The 23,889-nt window shown below is 44.8% G+C and overlaps 1 protein-coding gene across 1 annotated transcript; it reads right to left on the reverse strand.

The window, feature by feature from the left end:
• Positions 1-2,687: 2,687 nt before the first annotated feature.
• Positions 2,688-23,496, reverse strand: LOC149328526 (uncharacterized). The gene is made up of 5 exons (XM_089560743.1): positions 23,111-23,496; positions 16,047-16,359; positions 7,394-7,705; positions 5,876-6,169; positions 2,688-4,123 (listed from the first exon to the last, which is right to left on the reverse strand). Exons 1-5 carry the CDS (start codon positions 23,333-23,335, stop codon positions 4,008-4,010), a joined length of 1,260 nt encoding a protein of 419 aa, XP_089416869.1. The 5' UTR covers positions 23,336-23,496; the 3' UTR covers positions 2,688-4,007.
• Between the last annotated feature and the right edge of the window lie 393 nt (positions 23,497-23,889).

The raw sequence follows: 23,889 nt of genomic DNA on the forward strand, positions 1-23,889 counted from the left end.
TCTTCTTTATCCCTACAATCGCCCCGGGGACAAGAGGAGCCATCCTGGCGACTTAGGATGATGGCAAGACGGCGGGGTCGTAGTAGGGCTTGAGGCGCTGGACATGAACGGTCTCCCGTCCTCGGCGGCGGAGATCAGCAGACGGCGTGAGGGGTTCTACGATATAATTAACCGGAGAGGTGCGCTCCAGTACACGGTAGGGACCATGGTACTTCGTAAGATATTTTGAGGAGAGACCGGGAGTTCCTGAAGGTATCCATAGCCACACAAGTGCGCCAGAAGTGTAGTTCGGTGAGGTTTGGTCATGGTCGAGGCGGGAGCGCTGGCGATGCTGGGTGTCAGTCGTGAGTGACCGGGCAATTTGGCGGCAGGCTTCAGCGTGTTGCGCGGCTTCGGAAACAGGCCGATATTCGGATTCATCAGGGCGGTAAGGGAGAATTGTGTCGATAGTAGCAGAGGGTTGGCGGCCGTAAAGTAGGAAGAAAGGAGAGAATCCGGTGGTAGACTGCGTAGCGGTATTGTACGCATAAGTAACGTACGGAAGGACGAGATCCCAATTCGTGTGGTCAGAAGCGACGTATAGATTGTTTCAAATTACTCAATACAAAAATTTACTTTTTTAACTTTTCCTCTTAGTACAGCGAGCACCCAGGTAAACAAGACGAAGAAATAATTAATAAAGTTCAAAATTTAAACAGTAAAAACCCGGCTTGCACCATTTACACGTACAGCAATGCGGATGCGGACATATCAGGTACAGACAGGTACATATAGACAAGGACTGAATCTCAAAACCTAGGGACACATCTATTGGCTCCACACATTCTGCACCAGACACCTACACAGGTGCTCGAGCATGCTTACGCTTGCACTTCGCCGAGTGTCTCTTCCACTGCTTATTGTATAAAGAATGTCGTTCATGAAAGCTGATGAGCGTGGTCGAGTGCGCATTTCCCAAAGAAACAATTACAGGATCGCACTTGTCGAATTAAGAGCGGAACTGCAAAAGCCTTTCCCTTTCCTCTTTCTCCTTGCATGTTTCATTTTTCATGTTTCATTTACTTCATTTTCGTTTATATTTTGTTTTTTCATTAATGATTTTCCTGAGCTTTTGTTTTTTTATTTTTAGCCAATTTTTGTAGTTTTTGATTTTTGTTCTTCTTATTTCACTCCATATGCGTTGCTCAACAACTGTTGCTTAATCAAAATTCACATTTGATTTTCATTACCATAGAACTTATTATTGACACTTCCTGCGGGCAGATTCTGTCTTCAACTTCCGTTCATGCCACTCATGAGTCAAGAGAAGCTTATGCCTTAAAAATAGTGTGCCGGAATTCATTCTAGTGCAGGCTAACCATGTTAGAACCAAGCGAGGAGATCGGGTTGGTGGAAGTGTCAGAAAGGTGTTACACGCTGTTTCGTGACCTTTGGAGGGTTACCTTAACCCTCTGACTAGCGATCTACCCAAACGTTCATCTCTGTTCGTGTTCTTGGGAGAAATGTCAAGAAATATGGAGAAAAGAAAGACTGTATACAGCTCAGAGGACCTCATGTAGAGATAACGCCGTGAAAGAATGACACGGAAAAAGATGTCAAAGATAAAATTAAGGTTAACGAATTCTAGAATGTAGTCCAAACAACTAAAACGAGTTTCTAAGGTGCTACATGTTTCTTTATGTAACACAGCGAAAGAAATTTGCATGATGGGCTGAGGTTTCTCAATGTTTCTTTTCAGTTTTCAGGCAAGCGTGCGTCAGCTGCCTAGTGTTCTCAAACCTATCATCGGAATATAACGTACGGATTCCGTGTTCCTCGGTCATGGTGAGTGCGTAGTGAGATTCTAGGATAACTCTAAATTTATTAACTTCGCAATCTAGAATGTCAGCATTCTGCTAAATCGGGAGAGATTTAGCAGAATGAAAAGTTGAGCTAGTTAAAGCTTACTTAAATCTTATTAAAGCTTATTTTGAAGCGAGTCTCTTTTTCGCCGATGTATCGCAGGCGACATGTGGGGTACTTAGACGGCAAACCAAAATTCAGCTGCATGAATGAGAATTACCCTTTATCTAATAAAAAAAGCAAGATGCGAAGCTCACTGTAGTCTGTAATACGGTCTACATTGAGGCTTATTGCATACTGCGCAGCCGGTTACCGGACGTTAGCTATATTTACCGAAGTTAGGACATCTCGGAGGTCACTCTTTTTGTCTATACAAAGCCAGGGTTGGTTTAGTGAAGATACAAATAAGGCATTCACTTCGGGCGAGTTTCTTGTAATATTTTTTTGAAAATGGGCGAGTGATTAGGCACAAAAGCAAAGTGCGTTAGTTCATTTTGATGGAACCCAACATGCCCAACATTACGCTCTTCTTGAGTGTGGTAATGCTAGGTTTTTGCGATTGGTTTTCTGTGTTGCTGGAGCCAGTGAGGATATTGTCTCGGTTAGGCTGTTGACTTCGATGCATGGCATCACCTACGATTTGAGCCGGGTATTTTCGATTCAACAGTCCGGCTTTGGGCACTGTAAGGCGGACGCGCCTTAACATCGAAATAACACAAACGCAATAACACAGTGCCAATGAGCGTTTGCAACTACTGAGAATAAGTTTATTTCTTGTCATAACGACACAAATATTAAACAGAAGCATGTTTTTTTGTCTGAACAAGAAAATATCTCTATTTATTTATTTACTGCTTAGACTACATACATTAATTTTAACTGTGTTCTTTCAGCGATCCGCAAGTGAAATACATTGTCATACTATTGCGAAAGAACAAACTCAGAAAAATAAATGTGCATGCATTATAATTTCATTTCTATCAGGAAACAGCTCCTCCACTTCATACGTGAAAAAGCAACAAAAATAACAATTGGCAAGAAAAATGATCATGTCAACGCCACAAGGAAGCGACATGCAAGGCGTGAAACAGGACGAATGATTACGGCTACTAGGAAACAGAGCTCTCTCACGTCAATGCCCCTAGAGCCAAATAAATCGCGATCAGCAGTAAATGAGCATATCATTACCAGCAGCGAACAAAACTCTCCCACACCTTTAACGCATGAGCAAAATAACCACATACATTTGGACAATCCAGTTTCACCGCCACAACAAAACAACACTATGTACTAAATATATATAAGCTACAGCCAACTACATCAAAACATTCTTATATACAAATCTCATTAAAGCTGCTTGAGTTATATCATGACTTTGTCGCACTTTGCTATAGCATTTGGCGCCGCGAATTTCAGCACCCACGTTTCACCTACGTCAAAAATTTGCGTAATAAAACATCCTCCTACCTATGACCTGAAAAAAATGATACGATACGATACAAGTTTTTTTAACTTTAAGCTATAGAACCGCTTAAAATGGGCAATTCATCTGCTGTTTCTAATTACATATCAGGGCGTTCCTTTTTACCGAAAAATTGTTCTTTGGTGCGCATTACAGAACCATGCCTGGTTTGCAAAGAGAGGGAAACACTGCGTTAAACCAGAAGAAAAAAAGAGCGAAAAATGTTCATGAATAAAGAAAGGACGGAAACAGAAACAGAGGCCAGAAGTTGAGCTGCCACGCGTAGCGAGCCTCTGGAAACCGCGAGCCACGCCCAACATTGTCTCTTGGACCTCAGATGTTGAAATTGGAAGTGCTGGATTGTCCACAGGAAGTGCAATAGAACGGCCAGTATACTCTCATTTCAGAAGGCCCATCAACGCAAGAGGCGCAGGAACAACGAAGACAGTTCTGTTACGCACCTGATATGAAAAAGAAGATTGATACAGAGAGGGGGGAAATACAGGGATGTTAACCAGAAAGGATTCCGGTTGGCTACCCTGCACTGGGGAAGGGAATGAGGGGATTAAAGAGGGAAGAGAGAAGGAACGGGAAACAGGGAAACACAGTTACAAAAAGAAAGTGTACAGAAAACCTACTCGCGCATGATACAGCAGTGTCACCAATAAATGCGCGCAGAACAGCACGACGTAAGGGTGACGCTTTATGGCTGCAGTTTCTCACGCTCCCAAACAATGAACAGTGCAGTCAGCATCATGATGAACATCTTGACAGGAGGAGAAAAAGTTGCACCGGCGCCTGGCGACGAACCATCGACTTCTGCGGAAAAATAACGAAAAAACTTAACATTAACCTTTGTTGCTCATTAATTTGACTGTCACGCAAAACAAAAACGAGTAACAAGACTCAGCTGCAAACAGGCTGCATTGTAGAGAGCGATCGTAAAGATGGTCAATGGGAGAGCTGCCTTCGATGTGCCAATTAGCAAAATCCGTACTGAGTTGAAAACGTAACAGAAGAGAATCTAACCACAAACTCACAAATATGCAGTCCTGTTGGGATAAGAGACATTATTTATTTGTTTATTTATTTATTTACCCTCAGGGCCGTTAGGCGTTACAGAGGGGAGTGGGAATAACATGCAAGTACAAAAAAACAAAACAGCAGCTAGAAATATTGAGTATAGTTACAGCACACACTGGTATAAAATCAATAACAGAATTAACAAAAGGCAGCATTTCACAAAACAAAACACAAAAGAGAACAACAGCTAATAAATTAACAAAGTTATGGACACATACTTATATAAAATTAATAACAGTGTTACGAAATGCAGCAGTATCAGTAATTACAGCAATATTGTGGGGAAGGTGATTCCAGCTGACACAAGTTCTGGGTATGAATGAATCATAATTGCATACTACAGAAAGCAAGGCGGATGAACGGGCTTATTGTTAATTAATCGTGACAACACAACACAGACTAGGACGAGGAAGCACCTTACCGTCGTATTCGTTCCACTACCTTATCGTGTCTGCGCTGTGTTATCACGACATAATACAATGCACGGCAATACACACTGGCCACGCTGTTATCAAATGTCGCAACCGCTAGGCTTATTAAACATACAGACCGGGTTACCATGTTACCCTAAAGTTAATCTATTTGTGCCCCATTCTTCTTCCTGTATCGCATTAAAGGCTTGCCTGAAGGCACCTTCAAATTTAACTGCACATCTCTATTTTACTGTCTCGTTTCTTAACACTGTTGCCAGAAAGCAGTGTAGATGTATATGATGCGTCCAAATAATAAAGAAAGCATTATCTAATCACTGGTTTGTCGACATGCCTAAACAAGCCAGCATGTTATTGCCATGCAACCTATTTTTCTGGCACCGTTTGAAATCCTGCGAAAAAAACAGGGGGCACAGTTTCCTGTCCTCACATTATAAACTCAAGAGAATAGCTAGGACATTTTTTTCTTGCTAAGTCGACCAAGTAGCTTTTGAACAATGAAAATTTCAGCATATTTCAATTTTTTTATGAATGAAGTGTTAATTTGTTAAAATTTTGTTTTTGGCTCCTAAAATACGACCTCTCCATGATATAACGCAGACGTTAGCCCAGAAAAATATGTGCTATGTTACAATAGTCCAAAATTGAAGAAATAGTTTTCTGCGCCATATTAAATATTATCGTTCTTTGAAGAAAACGACAACGCTTTATGATTTCACTGGAGAATTCTGCGCATATCCTACAGATGCCGCACCGAATGCGAAACGATCCCGTGTTTAAGATTTTGGTTATGGACCATAATATGAGCGAAGAACTCCTGTGATCAAAAAATAAATCCTGCGACAGCACAGCACAGTTGATCGGCCCATATATTGGAAGGGTATTGGCAATTACCGGTCCTACAAATGACCAATGTGAAGCTAGCCATTTCTAATATTGGGCCAATTGCCTGTGGTGCTTGGGATCCTACAAATATCCAAAAGCCGGTCGCACCAGTTCTGCTCAGCTGGCCAGACTGCTCATAGCCAGAAGCCTTCTTTGTAGCTTTTAGTCTTACCTTTGCCGGTTGTAACCGAAATCAGCTGAACACTGGCCATGTTCTGGCCATCCTTCCGCACATTGGCAAATGCAACGATGCCATTATACTTGGTTCCAGACTGAAGGCTTGCTAGTGTGACTGTGTACTTTTCATCTTTGTGGTTGCTGCAATCGAAGGTGCGTGCCGAGTCCGGGCCCCATAGTATGCCAGTGCAAATATCCAGTGGCCCATTCTTTTCTTCGGGAGGATACACGACGACACCAACAGACGTAGAGTTGACGCCTTTAGCCTCCACCTTGAATGGACCGGGAGCTGTCGGCATGGGTTAAAAAAAGAGGGAAGGAAAACTTTCACATTTTATTGGAGAGAAAAGCAAATCTCCTACGGAACAATGGCAGCGGTTATGCATCCTGTCCCTTACACACACAGTGTGAAATACTCACACAGTGCAAAAGGAGGAACTATGTCGCTTCGACCGGCCAGCGGTCGAAGGACTCGCCTTATTGACGGTAATTTCGTAGCCTGCCATTGGGTGCTCCGTAATTTCTTTTTCAGCAGCTACGATTCTCCAAAGGTTTGCCGTTTGCATAGTTTCGTTCACTCGTTCAAATAAACCTCTTTTGTTTCTGGAGCAGGACTAATATATTTTCCATCGATAACTGAAATTATATTCGTTTCTACAGCTGCCACTTTTTTACTGATGCAATATTTTGAATGGATTACTAAATTGCACGTATTCTTCAGAGCTGCCTCTGTTCATTTATTCAAACTGTTTTCAAGGTTCAAAGTAAATGAATTATTGAAAAGCAGGAAACAGAGAACTGAAACAATATTTAGCATGCAGCACTATACAAAGCTCATCATCATTGGTCATTAGGAAAAACATTATTGCCAAAACATGGCGCTCACATTGGGACCGTAGTGAACGATGCATGTCGGGAAATGTAAACGACCGCAAACACCGCTAATAATATTTTTTTCCGGTGTTATAAATTATTGCGGTGCATTTTTGAAGGAGCTAACAGAGCTTTCCTGAGACTTGAGTAAAAGGTAATTCCCTGAGGATGAAAAAAGAAGCCACTTCTGAAGGGTTAAAGAGAAGACCCGTTCATGAAGAAGTAGTTTGAAGAAGTCCTGAATGAAAATTTAAAAAGTTTCATACTAAAATATCGGGAATATTCACGGACCTGAAGAAACTGAAAATATCCTACTGCCCTTAGAAAACCCTAAAACTCAGAGATGTTTCTAGCTCTATTGATTATAGCCCATCTTTAGTTTCCTTATATCTTTTCCACCACATGGTACTGTTGTTGCATTCGTATCGCGTATTTTGCATTTCTATTTCTTGATTTATTTTTTGTATAATTGAATCATAATTTTATTTTAACATCTTAGGAGCGTGTTTATTGTTTCCAGCACCTGCTTGCTTTTATATCGCATGCGCACCCTACTAAGGTCCAGTAAAAGATCGCAGTGTAAGTAAATGAATATAATTTCGTCTCTTTCTTTAGTGGCGGAACAAAAATTTCCCCTCACCAAACACGGGCGTTGTGAAGTTCTCAGCCACGTTATGGCTGGACAACAGAGTGTCACCACAGAGAGCCTTGGCTTGGATCATGACACAGTAGTCTGTGTCCACAGTGGTGCTGAACTCCAACCGAGTATCAGATGGGTTGAACTCCGCGCAAGCGCCGTCTTCCTGCTTGGGAATGCATGGGCCAGCGAAATTGCATACGCTCGTATGGTAAGCTCCGAGCACTCCGTGAACCACTGCTGGCGGCTTCCACTGAATAAGGGTCCGTGAAGGAGACTTCCAAGAGATGGAGAGGTTCGTGGGCGGGCTTGGCTCTGGGTTTTTGTAAGAAAACTGTGAACAGACAGACCAGCGCTACGAAAGCGACCATTAATAGGACAACGATTGCTTTATCAGAAATACTTTGTTAAATTAATATCCGAAAGTATACGATAAATACAAGCGCATCACGGAAAAACCGCTCAAAAAAACTAAGAGAGAATATAACAAGAAAGACCTCATCAGCGCTCACGATTTAATACGCACGCATATTTATAACCACTCTTGTCAAAAAGAAGCAAAAACTAAATAAACCACTCAGTTCGTGGTGTCTTTTTGTTTCTGTTGGTCCACGTTTTCCGATCTGTTTCGTAATGAATCGAAATTAACTCGCGTAGTTTGTTTGTATTCTAAGCGTAGCACACTTCACGGACTCTAGAGCTGAGCGTTGCCACATGCAAGACATAACCGCAGGAAATGGTCGGAGCGAAATTATTTCACTTGCATGCATTGACAGATTTATGGAAATTGTGAAAGCGACGCCTTTACTACTCAAAAAAAATACGCCTCGAACACCTCATCTTCGACTATGGTGTTGGGTTTGTCAGGAATCTTATATTAAAGAAGTCGCTGCACAGTGCCGAAAAAAAGAGCAATGTGATTACATATGCGCGATCCCATCTGTTGTCTGGCTCTAAGCATGCTCTGTGATGTGTGTGCCAGTGCTCTCTACCGGACCGACTGGATGAATGGTAGCTTACCAATATCCCTGAAGAGAAAAGTATACAACACATGTATATTACCGGTACTCACCTATGGGGCAGAAACGTGGAGGCTAACAAAGAGGGTTCAGCTTAAGTTAAGGGCAACGCAGCGAGCTATGGAAAGGAAAATGATAGGTGTAACGTTAACAGATCGGAAGAGGACGGAGTGGGTCAAAGAACAAACGCGGGTTAATGACATCTTAGTTAAAATCAAGAAGAAGAAATGGGCTTGGGCAGGGCATGTAATGCGAAGGCAAGATAACCGCTGGTCCTTGAGGGTAACGGAGTGGATTCCAAGAGAAACTGACCAAGGCGGCGGTCAGATCTGTTACGCAGCGGAGGGTGCTAAGAATCTCTGGCTCCGGACAGGCCGCCATTGGAAAGTGAACCTGGCAACGTTTAGCGCAAAAACCTTATCAAGTGAGGCTAGTTTAGCAGTGCTATTGGAGGAATTAGCCGGTATTAAATGGGATGTCATAGGGCTTAGTGAGGTTACGAAGACAGATGAGGCATATACAGTACTAAAAGGCGGGCATGTACTGTGCTATCGTGGATTAGCAGATAGGCGAGAACTAGGTGTGGGATTCCTCATTAATCAGGATATAGCTGGCAACATCGAGGAGTTTTGCAGTATTAACGAGAGAGTGGCAGCTATCGTAATTAGGCTTAATAAGAGGTACAAGCTGAAGGTGGTGCAGGCCTACGCGCCTACATCAAGCCATGATGACCAGATAGTTGAAAGCTTCTATGAGGGTGTGGAATCGGCAATGACCAAAGTAAAATCACAGTACACTGTACTGATGGGCGACTTTAATGCAAAGGTAGGTAAAAATCAGGCTGGAGACAAGGCGGTAGGTGACTATGGCATAGGTTCTAGGAACAGTAGGGGAGAGTTATTAGTAGAGTTTGCAGATAGAAATAATTTACGGATTATGAATACCTTCTTCCGCAAACGAGCAAACAGGAAGTGAGACTAAAAATGAAATAGACTTCATACTGTGTGCACACCCTGGCATCGTAGAGGATGTGGAGGTCTTCGGTAAGGTCCGTTGTAGCGACCACAGAATGGTAAGGTCACGTGTTAGCTTATATTTGAAGAGGGAACGGAGGAAACTGGTGAAGCGAAAGGCTATTAACGAGTTAGAATTAAGAGGGAAGGTAGAGGCATTGAGAATGTCGCTGCAAAACAGATTTTCCGCTTTAACTGAAGAAGACGACCGTAGTGTTGAAACAATGAATGATAATCTTACAGCTATCGTTACAGGAGGAGGAGGAGGAAAACTTTTATTCATATTTACAGTGAGAGGTCGATGGGGCGAGCCGGAAGGGCCCGCCCCTTACAAACACTAGGAGGGATCCCTAGTCCGGGATCCCTGTAGCTTCCGCAGCGGCCCGGGCTCTAGCTACCAATGCCTGTTGGGCATGGAGTTCGGAGCAGCCGCACAGGGCAGCTTCCCAGTCCTCTCGAGTGGGGTGGATGTGGGGTGGGTAGGCAGGATTGGAAGGGCATGCCCACATCATGTGGTAGGTGTCCGAAAACTCCTCCTCACAGTGTGGGCACGCGCCCGAGAAAGAAGAATTGAAGTGCTTAAGTACTGCCGGGCACAGCACAGTATTGGTATAGAGGCGGAGAAGCCAGCGCTCCTCCACCCTGGTGAGGCCTTTACAGAGAGGGGGTTAGAGAACATGAAAGTTTTCATAAAGACAGGTGATCTCTTTAAAGGTGATGGCCGGATTGAAATTAAATTCCGGATCAGGCTGCGGATGAGGCGACTCCCGGTGAGTAAGCGCGCGGAAGGAAGCGTCGGCTGTCTCGTTCCCCTCAAGACCCGCATGAGCCGGAGCCCACACGATGGTACGATGGGTCGAAAACCTTGTGTATTCGCATGCGTGGAGAATTTTGAAAGCACGGTCTGGAATATACCCTTGCTCAATATTGCGGCAGGCGCCCCTGGAGTCCGTAATAATGACTCGGCACTCTGGATCTGCGGCAGCCAGTGTAATGGCGATCTCTTCTGCAAATGTAATGTTTGGGGCACGGAAAGTAAGGCCCTGAACTGTAGTGTTTTGGTGGATGACGGCCGCCGTGTACCAACCCCCATGGTGTGGGCCGGCCGCATTCACATAGAAGACACCTGGCTTATGGCCATATTGTTGAGAAATAGCCTCCGCCCGCGCGAGACGGCGACCATCATGGGTGTCTGCAGTCATGTTCTTCGGAAGGGGTCGTACCTGGAGTGCAAAGCGCCAGGCTTCAGGGATGCGGACCCGTTCTTCTGTATGTGTTGCGTAGGATATGTGTAAGCGGGTCAGAAGGCGGCTCCCCGCAGGTGTTTTGCTTAGGCGCAAGTATTGATTGTTAAGATGAGCTTCTCGTAATTCCCCAAAGGTGTTGGTCATCCCCAGACCGAGGAGATGCTTGTTGGACGTCGTTATGGGGAGGTCGAGCGCTCTCTTATAAATCTTGCGGAGAACTACTTATAAGGCATTCTCATCGCATTTGCGTAGGTGGAGGTAGGGAGCCGAATATAAAATCCGGCTGCTTGCAAATGCATTGGCCAGCCGCAGGGCATCTTTGTATCGTAGTCCCCCCCTTTTATTGGATACCCGGCGGAACATCCGACCCACCTGGTCCCCCACCTTACGTAGCTTGTTTAGGGTAGTGTCTATCTTGCGCCTATGATGAATGAAAAGCCCCAGTACCCGGATCTCCTCGTGTTCGGGTATCGGTCCGCTAAGTAGCGAAAGGGCAATTTTGGTTGTGCACTTTGAGTTGGGGCGTATGTGCACAAATTCCGATTTGCTCGGTAAGCATTCAAGACCGCAGCGACGAGCGTATTCGTCCACAATAGCTGCCGCTTGTTGCAGGTTGGTCTCTATGTCTCCAATCGATTGTTGTGATGCCCAGCGGGTGATGTCGTCCGCATACAGAACGTGCTGCGCACCGGCGACCTCTGCCAACTGGGTAGGGAGCATCATCATGGCCAGTTTAAATAGTAATGGCGAGAGGACAGCTCCCTGTGGGGTCCCTTGTGTGCAAAGTTGATATGGGCCATATTCAGTGTCTTGTAGCCGGATATAGGATTGGCGATCTGTAAGGAATTGTTTGATATAATTGAAAGCATTGCGCCCACAGTCTGTTTGCGACAAGTGGGATAGGATGATCTCGTGGGTCACATTGTCGAAAGCCCCCCGCAGGTCAAGTGCGACGACTACTTTATCGTTGCTGGGGTGCTCGACGGGGTCGAGAATCTCCTTGTGAAGTTGCAACAGGACATCTTGTGCGGACCGGTGTGGGTGTAAACCGTACATGGTGTCTGCGAAAATGTTTTGCTGTTCCAGGAAAGCCGACATTCTGTCGGGGACCAAATTGTCGGCTTTCCTGGAACAGCAAAACATATTCGCAGACACCATGTACGGTTTCTAGAGTGCGCCGCAGAAGTAGGCCTTAGGATGGTTCGACAGGATGCCAGCAAGCTATCTCAGGAGACCAAAGATCTGATTAAGAAACGCCAAAGCATGAGGACGTCTAACTCTACAGACAGGATAGAACTAGCAGAGCTATGGAAGTTAATAAATAAGCGCAAGGTAGCCCACATAATAAAAAATTAACATGCAGAAAATCGAGCATGCTCGAAGGGACGGAGGTAGGCTAAAATCAGTGAGGAGAAAACTGGGCATAGGTAAAAACCAGATGTATGCGCTAAAAGACAAAAAGGGCAATGTCATCAGCAATATGGATAAGATAGTTGAATTAGCCGAAGACCTATACACAAATCTATACAGTAGCAAATGTAATCATCAAGTTACTGATGGAGGCAGTCGAGCACAGCAATGGGACATCCTGCCAGTAACGAAGGAGGAAATAAAGAAAGCCTTAGGAGCAATGCACACAGGGAAAGCAGATGGTGAGGATCAGGCAACAGCAGATTTGTTGAAGGACGGAGGAGAGATTGTGCTACAAAAACTAGCCACCCTGTATACGCAATGCCTTGTGACCTTGAGAGTACCAGAAGCTTGGAAGAACGCTAACATTATCTTAATTCATAAGAAAGGAACGTCAAGGACTTGAAGAATTACAGACCAATCAGCTTATTGTCCGTTGCCTAAAAGGTATTTACTAAGGTAATCGCTAATAGAGTCAGGACAACCTTGGATTTTAATCAACCAAATGATCAGGCAGGCTTTCGTAAAGGATACTCGACAGTAGACCACATTCACACTATCAATCAGGTGATAGAGAAATGCGCAGAATATAACCAACCCCTATATATAGCCTTCATTGATTACGAGAAAGCATTTGACTCAGTGGAAACCTCAGCTGTCATGTAGCCATTGCGGAATCAGGGTGTAGAAGAGTGTTATGTGAAAATATTGGAAGATATTTATAACGATTTCACAGCTACTATAGTTCTCCATAAAGTCAGCAATAAAATTCCAATACAGAAAGGTGTCAGGCAGGGAGACACGATCTCGCCAATGCTCTTCACTGCCTGCTTACAGTAGGTATTCCGGGGACTGGAATGGGAACAGTTTGGGATAAGAGTTAATGGGGAATACATGAGTAATTTGCGATTCGCTGATGACATTGCCTTGCTAAGCCACTCAGGACAAGAACTGCAAAGCATGGTCAATCAGTTAGACAGGCAGAGTAGAATGGTGGGGCTAAGAATTAACATGCAGAAAACCAAAGTAATGTTCAACAGCCTAGCAAGGGAACAGCAGTTCGCAATTGGTAGCGAGGTGCTGGAAATAGTAAGAGAATATGTCTACTTAGCGCAGGTAGTGACCGCAAATCCGGATCATGAGAGGGAAATAACTAGAAGAATAAGAATGGGGTGGCCCGCATATGGCATGTTCTCTCAGATCATGAATGGTAGCTTACCAATATCCCTGAAGAGAAAAGTATACAACAGCTGTATCCTACCGGTATTCACCTTTGGGGCAGAAACGTGGAGGCTAACAACGAGGGTTCAACTTAAGTTAAGAACAACGCAGCGAGCTATGGAAAGGAAAATGATAGGTGTAACGTTAAGAGATCGGAAGAAGGCGGAGTGGGTGAGGGAACAAACGCGGGTTAATGACATCTTAGTTGAAATCAAGAGGAAGAAATGGGCTTGGGCAGGGCATGTAATGCGAAGGCAAGAAACCGCTGTTCCTTAAGGGTAACGGAGTGGATTCCAAGAGAAAGCAAACGTAGCAGGGGACGGCAGAAAGTTAGGTGGGCGGATGACATTAAGAAGTTTTCGGGGATACAGTGGCGGCAACTGACAAAGGATAGGGTTAATTGGAGAGACATGGGAGAGGCCTTTGCCCTGAAGTGGGTGTAGTCAGGCTGATGATGATGATGATGATGATGATGATGATGATTTTGTGTGTTCGCGGGACCGCGTAGAAATCTAGTTTGATATGTTGTACCACAGCGATGGCGCCTTGCATTCGGGAGGTGCGGGCTCGGGCCCCAGCGCCTACGGCTCACCGCCGCTTATACACTGGGTACAGCTTCTGAGCTGTACTGACCTGAGCTTCTGTAGGGTTAAATAATCGGGAAATAGGTCTCTGCCCCCCCCCCCCCCTTCCTCCTGTGAGTAAACCAAAATACCTTTTGCCGTGCTGCTGTCTGGCCGGAGCAGCCCTTTCGCCATTAGAATTAAGCACCGTCATGAATTCAGATGAGTATGCAGAGCTTCCCTGTCTTTCTGCCTTGCATCATCAGTGCAGCCATGTTCTACTAGTTTATGGTTATAAACGAACTTGCCAAAGGAGGTTGTCTAGTAGGATTTTTCATTTTCTTTGCTCCCTCCCAAAGGCGACTGAGATGCATTTAGCATTCCCAGTACCTGGAGGAGCTGCGCATACAAGCAAAAGTGAGAAATGCTCCACGCCCACTGAGAGACCCAAGTCTTCATGCGGTAGCGCTTAGGTGTTCGTTATTCGAAAAAAATTCCGGCTTCTTAATAAACAAATTTCCTGATAGGTCGAGAGGGTCGTGGCGTCACCAGCAAGGCTTGAATTTGAATGAACATCTGAGGACTGAAATAATAGAGTACCTTTCATTGGGTTATCATATGGTTGGTTGGTTTATGGGGTTTAACGTCCCAAAGCGACTAAGGCTATGAGAGACGCTGTAGTGGAGGGCTCCGGAAATTTCGACCACCTGGGGTTCTTTAACGTGCACTGACATCGCACAGTACACGGGCCTCTAGAATTTCTCCTCCAAAGAAATTCAACCGCCGCGGCCGGGATCGAACTCGCGTCTTTCGGATCAGCAGCCGAGCACCATAACCACTGAGCCACCGCGGCTTTTTTTTTCTTTCATGGTATTTATTTACATGGCTTTGTATAAAAAGCATATATATACATATATGTGTGTGTGTACACACACACAAAAACGACTATTTACAGAGAACCGAGGTAGGCGCTACGTCGCAGAAACATAATAGTAACATATTATAAATAAAAGGCCGGTAAGGATATACAGCGCATCAGGAGAGGAAACCAATCCGGTACAAAGTCCAATTTTTCGTAAATGTCCGTTACCTGCAGCAACATTCGGCTAAAGTGAATTTTGGGAGAAACAACAGGTTCAACATTGCGATGTTGCATGCGCGTTTTCCAAAGACTATGAAGTCCAATCAGAAGAATCATATCATAGGGATTCGGATCAGGTTGGGAAACAACAAGGTAGCGCGCACTGTAGGAATTTAGGAGAAAATGGCTTAGTCGCTACAGACTGAGCCACCGCGGCGGCGATTATCATATGGGATAACCGCCGTTATCATATGGGACTGCACTAATACGACCTTCATCCGTATAGTAATCCTCATCCGTATAGTGATCCTCACTAATCCACCTGAAACTGCGCTAATGCCCATTAACTAATCTTAATCTACCCACTGTTCAGTGAACCACAATCCATCTTAATCCATGTTTTGGAGTGCTCCTTGCAATATTTAGGGGTTCCTGTGGATTTTTGGGGTGGACCAACTTTCAAATCCTACCGCATTTTCTTCTTTAACAATGTGGTTAAGATGGTCACCCCTTCTCCAAGTGCATGCAGCTTTCATAATGGCCTTCCTCCTGTTTACTCGTGGCTCGCTTAGTTTTCTCACAGTGCTCGGCACACTCGGCTGTTTAAAGCATATCGCTCTCGACCTATTGTATTGTTTTCCATTCCTAGAAGGACACTTTTCTACATATACAATCTCACACGAGTGATCTGATTGCAAACCAATTGATACATCATTCAGGATTGCCAGTATTACCGAGAATCGCTAGGTAAAAAGACAAGGTTGACTGTGGCCCTGATCTTTAGTATTACTTAATAATTAATCTGGCGCAACGTGCGTTGTTCTTACGGAGTTATACAAAACACAAGCTCCCATGTGCAAGTTCTTGCAGTCCCTCATAGCCTGAGTCTCTTTGGGACGTTAAACCAAGCAAGTTCTTGCAAAGACCGCAATGCTTGGCGAAAGTCCTGTACCCTGCGTCACCAATATGCAGCTCTCGTTCATTTAAAGAAGGGCAGACCTTTTATCTTTAAACGTATCACACATTAGCCGAACATCTAATATATTTATTGAGCCACCACACCGTATCACCTGATACGGATAAAAACTGAATATATATTTACCTCGGCCAGGGGTGAAGACTTCTTTGGTAGTCACTCCTTTTGAAGTTCCGCCGAGAATTCCATCGATATGGCACTTGACCGTCACATTAACATTCGAACAAGCCTCCAGGCCAGCGCAGGATGCTTCTGTTTGAATCGCTGAAACACTTGCGCAGTGCTGTGTCTCAAACTTCTCACTGGCTCCGGCGTTTGGTCGCAGTACGTTCATGACGACCGTGCACCCGTCGAAGTCTCCAGCTGGTTTCGTCCAGTTAACGGTGACGGAATCGTCGGTGATGTTAACGATGCTCAATCCTTCCACATCGGGCGGGGTCTGTAATGAAATGCAAACATTTCTCACTGCACTGAAAACACTAATGTATTATGGGTGTGGGACGAGTAGCTATCGCGATGTCACTCTCCGCCACTCATAGTGCAAAATATAATTAGTACAATCTAATCTAGTCAAATGCTGTTAACTATGGAACAGGACATCCTCGCAGCTTAGCGTCCCGTCGTAATAACGTTTTTCTCACAAAGCAGAGGGCCTGCTCTTTGGCGGCGGAGAGCCAGAAGTGAGTGCAAGCTTAGGAAGCTTGCTTGCATAGTGTGCCCGCTGCTGGCAGAAGACATAGTGGATTGGAGGTCTATGGGAGAGGTCTTTGCCCGGGACAAGATTCAAAACTTGATTCATAGGATGATGCTTGTGATGTCTTTTTGCTAGTCTCACTAAATCTCAATCAATAGTTCGAAACGTGAATGAGTTTCAAGTCTACTTTTGTGATAACCGGAAGGCCGGCCGCATAGTAAAGTACCTTTGTGAGCGACGACCCTTTAAATTCACTCCTTCGAATGCTTTTCACCACTGAAAAGAAGCTGAGAGGCATTGGTTACTAACCTCCACTCCAACTTACTAAGATACTAAGATTAGAACCCCGGAAAAGGACGAATTTTTCTTCAACTACGAAGTTTCTGAGAAAGCTGTATAGCTTTCCTCTGTAGCCGTATGGCTGCGCTAGGGTGGACATCAATGAGTAATTACTCCCTTATTACAAATCTACTCCACCTTGGAGGATTCCCCTAAACGTTTGACTAGCTAAGATAAAAGAAAAGAGCGGTTCGTTCTCAAATAAGGCCTTGACCGTGATTTTGACAGCTCAGCACGCCAGTGTCTTGCGTCCTGTGCAGGGCATTACTTAACCCCCCTAACGATGCTTTCGGTACGCGAAGTTATCCCAAACAAAGCGGCGAAAGCAGCGGCCTCTTCATTTCTTTTAGCCGAGCACTGCCGAAGCGTTTCGTCGCATAGCACGCTGCATCTAGGGATACCGATTTCACGAAGTAAGTATCACGAAAATTTCACGAAGAAGAAATTTGCAAAGAACTAGCTTACTAATGGTATCACTGATGCTGATGTTATTGCCGATTTGCAAAATTTTTCTGTTTATCGAAAGGACCGCACAAATTCTCGAGGGGGTGGCGTACTGATCGCTGCTGGACCGGAATTATCTTGTTCACCCATCCGTCTCCCATCTAACTTAGAGATACTGTGGCTTTTGTGCCGTACTTCACCGCATTCAGTCATAATCGGCGTGCGCTATAGGCCTCCGCATGCTAGCCCAAACTTTTCCCGTGAACTCAACAATATGCTAAACCAGCTCATGACATCTTATCCGAACGCGCATATTCTTCTATTTGGTGATTTTAATTATCCAGGAATAAACTGGCTCAACCGCTCTCACTCACAGCCAATCAGTGCAGAATCAAGGGATTTTCTAGAAGTTTGTTTGAACTTTAATCTTCCCCAACTAGTAACTAGCCCAACACGCATCGCAGACGATTCGAGCAACATTTTAGACTTAATACTAAGCTCTCTTCCTGACAGTTTGTCATCCATTACATACTTAGAGCCCATCAGCGATCATAAAGTCAGTCAAGCAGATTTTTCCTTCCGCACCGAGCGCCATGAAACACAAAAGAAAACAATCACCCTGTATGGCAAGGGTAACTACAATGCCATTAAACACGAACTGAGCATTTTTTTCCCACTCTTCGAAGCCGGTTGTAACCAGAGATCTGTCAACGAGAATTGGCTAATATTTAAAGACAAACTCCATGAACTAACACAAAAATTTATCCCTAGAATAACTTTTCGTGAAAATTGCTCTAAACTTTGGTTTTCTAAGACACTAAAAAGACATGAGAATAAAAAAAGCGGCTTTTTCGCGCTGCCAAATCTAAAAGCAGTTCCCAAGCGTGGGAAAAATACTTTTCAGCCGAAAAAAGAAGACTTGGCTTCCGTCACCAACGCTAAACGCCCATTTTTTAACAGCGACCTACCGCGCATACTGTGCGATAACCCCAAAAATTTTGGCTCGTCATCAATCCCGCACCATCACACTCAATCACTCTCACTCATGCATCCGATATTCAAGCCTCCGACGACGAATGCGCTAACATCTTCAATACGGCGTTCTCGTCAGTTTTCACCCAGGAGCGCCACCCGCCTCCAAGGATACCGCCTACTAATGCCACTTCACCGATGGACGCAATAACTTTTTGTTCAACAGGCATCTCGTCTTTAATTGAGAAAATGAATCTTTCCTTCTCAGCTGGCATCGACAAGATAAACACTAAACTACTAAAAAACACGAAGTGTATTAGTGCAGTGTATCTTGAATTATTGTTTTCGCAAATCACTTTCTACAGGTCTCATTCCGGAAAACTGGAAAGTTGGGAATGTCGTTCCACTCTACAAATCAGGTGACAAAAATTCCCTCCTAAACTACCGTCCTATTTCTTTAACTAGCGTCCCCTGCAAGATCATGGAACATGTCATATACTCTCAGGTAATGGACTTCTTAGACGCTAACAATTCCTTCTATCCATCCCAGCACCGTTTCCGCAAGGGGTATTCATGCGAAACACAACTAGCCATGTTCCTCAACGACTTACATGCTGACCTGGACGCTAACCTTCAAGTTGACGCCATCTTTCTGGATTACGCTAAAGCATTTGATAAAGTTCCACATCAACGATTAATACAAAAGCTTTCTATTCTAAACCTACATTCTAACGTACTAAACTGGATGAAGGCCTTCTTAACAAATCGCTTTCAGTCAGCCGTTGTAAATAACCAGTCTTCCAACCCTCTCCCTGTAACATCCGGCGTCCCACAAGGCTCTGTTCTTGCACCCCTATTGTTTTTAATATATATTAACGATCTCCCACAGTATGCATCCTGCCAAATTCGAATGTTCGCTGACGACTGCGTAATTTACCGCCAAGTAACAAACATAACTGATCAAGAAGCCCTCCAGCAGGACTTTAACCAAATTGAACAGTGGTGCGCAGATTGGCTTATGACCCTCAACCCTAGCAAATGCAAGCTTCTTTCCATTACCCGTCGCAAAAAAAGTATTGCCTTCCAATGCAAAATCCCTAACGAGTCCGTAGAATCTGTATCATCCTTCAAATACTTAGGCGTGACATTATCTAATGAAGGAGTAATTACTCACTGGCATCCACCCGAGCGCAGCCATACGGCTACAAAGGAAAGCTATACAGCTTTCTCAGAAACTTCGTAGTTAAAGAAAAATTCGTCCTGATCCGGGGTTCGAACCCAGGACCACCGCTACACCGGAGCAGTCGCTCTACCAATTGAGCTAACCAGGACGGCAAGCTTATGGTAGGGCGAGATCGAATTGATCAATAACTCGAAGTGGGAACAGTGTTGGTCAAATGTTTAGGGGAATCCCCCAAGGTGGAGTAGATTTGTAATAAGGGAGTAATTACTCATTGGCATCCACCCGAGCGCAGCCATACGGCTGTATAGCTGTATAGCTTTCCTTTGTAGCCGTATGGCTGCGCTCGGGTGGATGCCAATGAGTAATTACTCCCTTATTACAAATCTACTCCACCTTGGGGGATTCCCCTAAACATTTGACCATTATCTAATGACCTAACATGGAATGCACATGTTGCTAACGTGATATCATCTGCTAACAAAACTCTGGGATTTCTTAAACGTCCCCTTCGCCTCACCTCACATCACGTGAAATATCTCGCCTACAAGTCACTCATTAGACCTAAAGCTGAACATGCATCCGCCGTATGGGACCCGCATCATATTAACCTCGTAAACGATCTAGAAGCCGTTCAAAACCGTGCTACAAGGTTCATCCATTCTTCTTACTCCTACGACGTCAGTGTTTCAGCCCTAAAAACTAAATCAGCGCTATCGCCTATTTCTGTTCGTCGTCGCATATCCACGCTGTCACTGTACCACAAGTTCTTTTACTCATCACTTAACTGTGCCCCTTACATCACGCCAGCATCATACATTTCTCACCGCACTAGCCACACGCTTCAAGTTTTTCGCCCACGTGCCCGAACTGTTACTTTTTCAGCCTCCTTCTTCCCACGTGCAGCTGAAGATTGGAACGGCCTCCCCCAGCATATCGTCGACATCACCTGTCCTTCATCATTTCCTAGCAATCTAAACATTTTTGGTACATGATCACAAATTGCATTGTCTTGTACCTTTTCTGCTCATCCCACCCCTTATGTAATACCCCGCGAGGGGTCTTTAAGGTAATAAAATGAAATGAAATGAAAGATCTCACGAAGCACAATTTTAAGAATTCTAAATTGTAATAACATACCACAGGCGCAGGACAGTATACAGAATGTCGTGTACATTCCCTGTGCCACGATAAAGCAGTCGAAATTCACTGCCGTGCAACAATGCTTCAGCAAAAAAATGTACTTGGTTAGTCTAAGAGGCGCTAAATTATTGTCTAGCACGCTCATAAATAAAAGTACATTTAGCTCCCGCTGTAAGAATAGTCTAACAATAAGAATGCAAGAATACACGACAAAAAAAATGGAGTTGTACCAGTTGTGTGATTTTCGGTGAATATACTATCTCCATCCATAGCATGTCTCAGCAGTTGCCCTGCATTATATTTATTTGGCAGGCCATATACATCTAACGTGAAGAAGAAAAGCCCAACACTAAAGCGTTGTGCAGATGAACTAAACAAATAAAGTAAGCAATGTGAATTTTATTTGCCGTGACTACTTAATGTCTAAGTATGTATCGGGAGAAAATTCATACACCCTCTAACGGGAAGCGGCAGTGACCTTTATTTTCATATAAAGCATTACGACAGACACAACAAAGCGCTTCTTTGTTTAGGGAAACTACTGCTACAACGTAACCAATGCTAATGTTGAGATTATCGAATTCGACATAATTTTTGTAGTCGACGCTGAATCGGTTTAGGTTTATAGGCGTTTAACGCCCCAAAGCGAATCAGGCTATGAGGGACGCCGGAGTGAAGGGCTCCAGAAATTTCGACCACCTGCTGAATCGGCGCTCAAGTACAGTAGCATAACCCATGCTGCCGTTGAACAGGAATGGTAGGTTTTCGCCTATTGACAGTAGTTAACTATGTCAGTGGTACGAAACGGTTTTAAATATATCGGTATGCGCCTTTGCCAGATTGGTAGTTGCTAAGTGGTTGTTTTTACCGGCGAGCAACTTGAAAGCGACTTTCCTGCTTGCCAGTATCAAAAAAAATGTAATCGATCAGCTAATATGGAAAAACGTTAGGCCTTCGCAAGACTGACCTCATTTTGTTCAATAGGATTGCCCATGCGGGCGCAATTGCACTTACTATGCTCTATATAGCTGTACGCTATATGGTGTTACGGGTTGTGTGCGTGGATGTTTAGTTCAAGGTATTTTTGTTTCCGCACTTCGTCAGGAAGAAAAGACAAGAAAGAGTGTTTAGCTTTCATTTCCTTCTAGCCTTCACATCACTAATTGCTATCACAAAGCAGGTGCCGAGGCGAGGAAGCAACATGCTCCCTACACCACGCGACCGCATGATAGTCGGAACGTAAACGCCGGTCTTTCCGAAAATAATCAACGACTATACGTGGCAGCAGGCAGAAATTCGTGGTAAGCTACCACATTACTGCTGCGCAAGGCATAGGTAAATATCTTGTGACCTTCAGGGCCACGCTTCAATGAGAATGCGACAAAAGCCTGCCGCCTAAAAGTAGGGCGCGAAAACTTCGAGAACCGCTAAGTATGAAGCGCAACTGAAGCTTATTAGCGTTATAAGCAAAACATGACACCGCGATGTCCTCGATGCAATTTATTGCCTATAATCACACAATACAAAATACTTTCCGCATATCGACTAAGCTGCTTTCCTTGCGTCGTTTTTGAGTCTATATATTTTGGGTCAGTAGAAGGAATAATAATGACTCGGCACAGAGGCATTGCAGCGATGAAGTTCTTCAAATCATTCCATTTCTTTGGAGAAAGACCATTGAAACTAAATTCTGCGAGTAACTGTTTCATTACGAGAGCGAGTGAGGAAATAGACGTTTAGCCATGCAAACTAAAATACCAATCGCGAAAATACGATATTGAGGTCCACCTTTCTATGACACTTCGAACGGCGCCGATCGTAAACAGCACTTAGCTGTGCAGTCAGACATATATCACTGACACAAACGTATCCTTCAGCTTGATGCCTGCTGTAGGTGAGGTTAAGGGCAGGGGACGAGGTGACACGGGCACGAAAGTCTACACAACCCATGGTTAATAATTCGAACACACATTATTGTATAAAAACGGCTTGAGCACGCTGCTCCCTGCCGAACACTCCACATGGCGACATAGGTCTCTTTCTGCCTTCGTCAACCACTCTCTCCGAATACCGGCGGTCATGTCGGGCGCAGTGGCAATCGTTCGCCATCTCGCGAGGTACAGGAGCAACGCAGAAATTGGCGTCTGTTCAGTGCTGCCATCTGCATACGCTCGTATAACATAGTCTACGCTGAGCGTGGCAGGCGCGATAAGCGCGCTTCGATCGCGGAGGCCACGCGCGGAGAAAGCTGCAGCTGACTCAGAGCAGAAAAGGCGCGAAAAGCAACGGCGGGAAAGCTTCCCGCCGGAAAAATTTCCTGACATGCGCGCAGATGACCGACACTCTGGTTAGAAGAAAAGAACAGTGACTGAATCTGTTTTTCAAACTCTTGGTAAATATCGGCAACGCTCAACTCACCTTTGCAGAAAGGAAATAGCACAGCAAAAAGCCCACCACCGCACCGAGGATCAGTAGTAGTGGTACTCCGACCGAAATGAGATACGGTTTCCAGCTGCATCTGCGAGTACAATTTGTGGTCGCAGCCGGCACTTCCGAAGAGTGAGCGTCCTGCGCTGGGTCCTTGCTAACAGAGCGATATTCACCCGCAGAAATGGGGGATGAGGAGACTGCATTCGAAGCCATTTATACGATCCAAGACACAAAACGAAGGTCCAGCCGAATGCAGTCTATGCTCTTCACAAAAATGATCACAAATCACCGAGATCCAAGAGCGATCCGTAACGTTATTGACGTGGCATTCGCTGTGCTCAATTCGTCGGCGACGATCTCCAAGGGACGCTCACGAATGAACAGCTCCTGGTCTGCCGTAGAGAGAGTGGATCATGTTCAGACTTGCGATAGGAATATGTGAAAAGGAGGGCAAGGGGAAGGAGGGCGCGCCGATAGGACGCAGCAACGTAAACCCAGGCAGCACAACAACATTGGCCGAACGTCGCGCAAGTGTTGGCAAAACTTGGCACGAACATCGGTCCTACACTGGCATTTGGGCCGAGCGCTACCACTTCACACATTGGCCTTACTTTCATGCCAGTTTTGGGCCAACGCTCGGCCGATCAAGCGGCCAACGCAGTCCCGATGTTCGTTCTGCAGCATGGACCAGCAAAGGTCTCATACTGGCATCCAACTTTCAAACATTGGTAGCCAACTTTCAAACATTGGTAGCCAGCTTTCGAATA

This window comes from Amblyomma mixtum, chromosome 9, assembly GCF_055824585.1.
Source record: "Amblyomma mixtum isolate Tamu chromosome 9, ASM5582458v1, whole genome shotgun sequence".
Classification (NCBI taxonomy): Eukaryota; Metazoa; Arthropoda; class Arachnida; order Ixodida; family Ixodidae; genus Amblyomma; species Amblyomma mixtum.

What these genes read in the sequence shown, in the direction of transcription:
- LOC149328526 (XM_089560743.1), bottom strand. Translation starts at nt 23,335, where the DNA reads ATGGCTTCGAATGCAGTCTCCTCATCCCCCATTTCTGCGGGTGAATAT. An exon ending in GCTATTTCCTTTCTGCAAAG is followed by an intron (nt 16,360 to 23,110) that starts GTGAGTTGAGCG and finishes ATTTCATTACAG; the next exon opens with ACCCCGCCCGATGTGGAAGG. An exon ending in AGTCTTCACCCCTGGCCGAG is followed by an intron (nt 7,706 to 16,046) that starts GTAAATATATAT and finishes ACAAAAACCCAG; the next exon opens with AGCCAAGCCCGCCCACGAAC.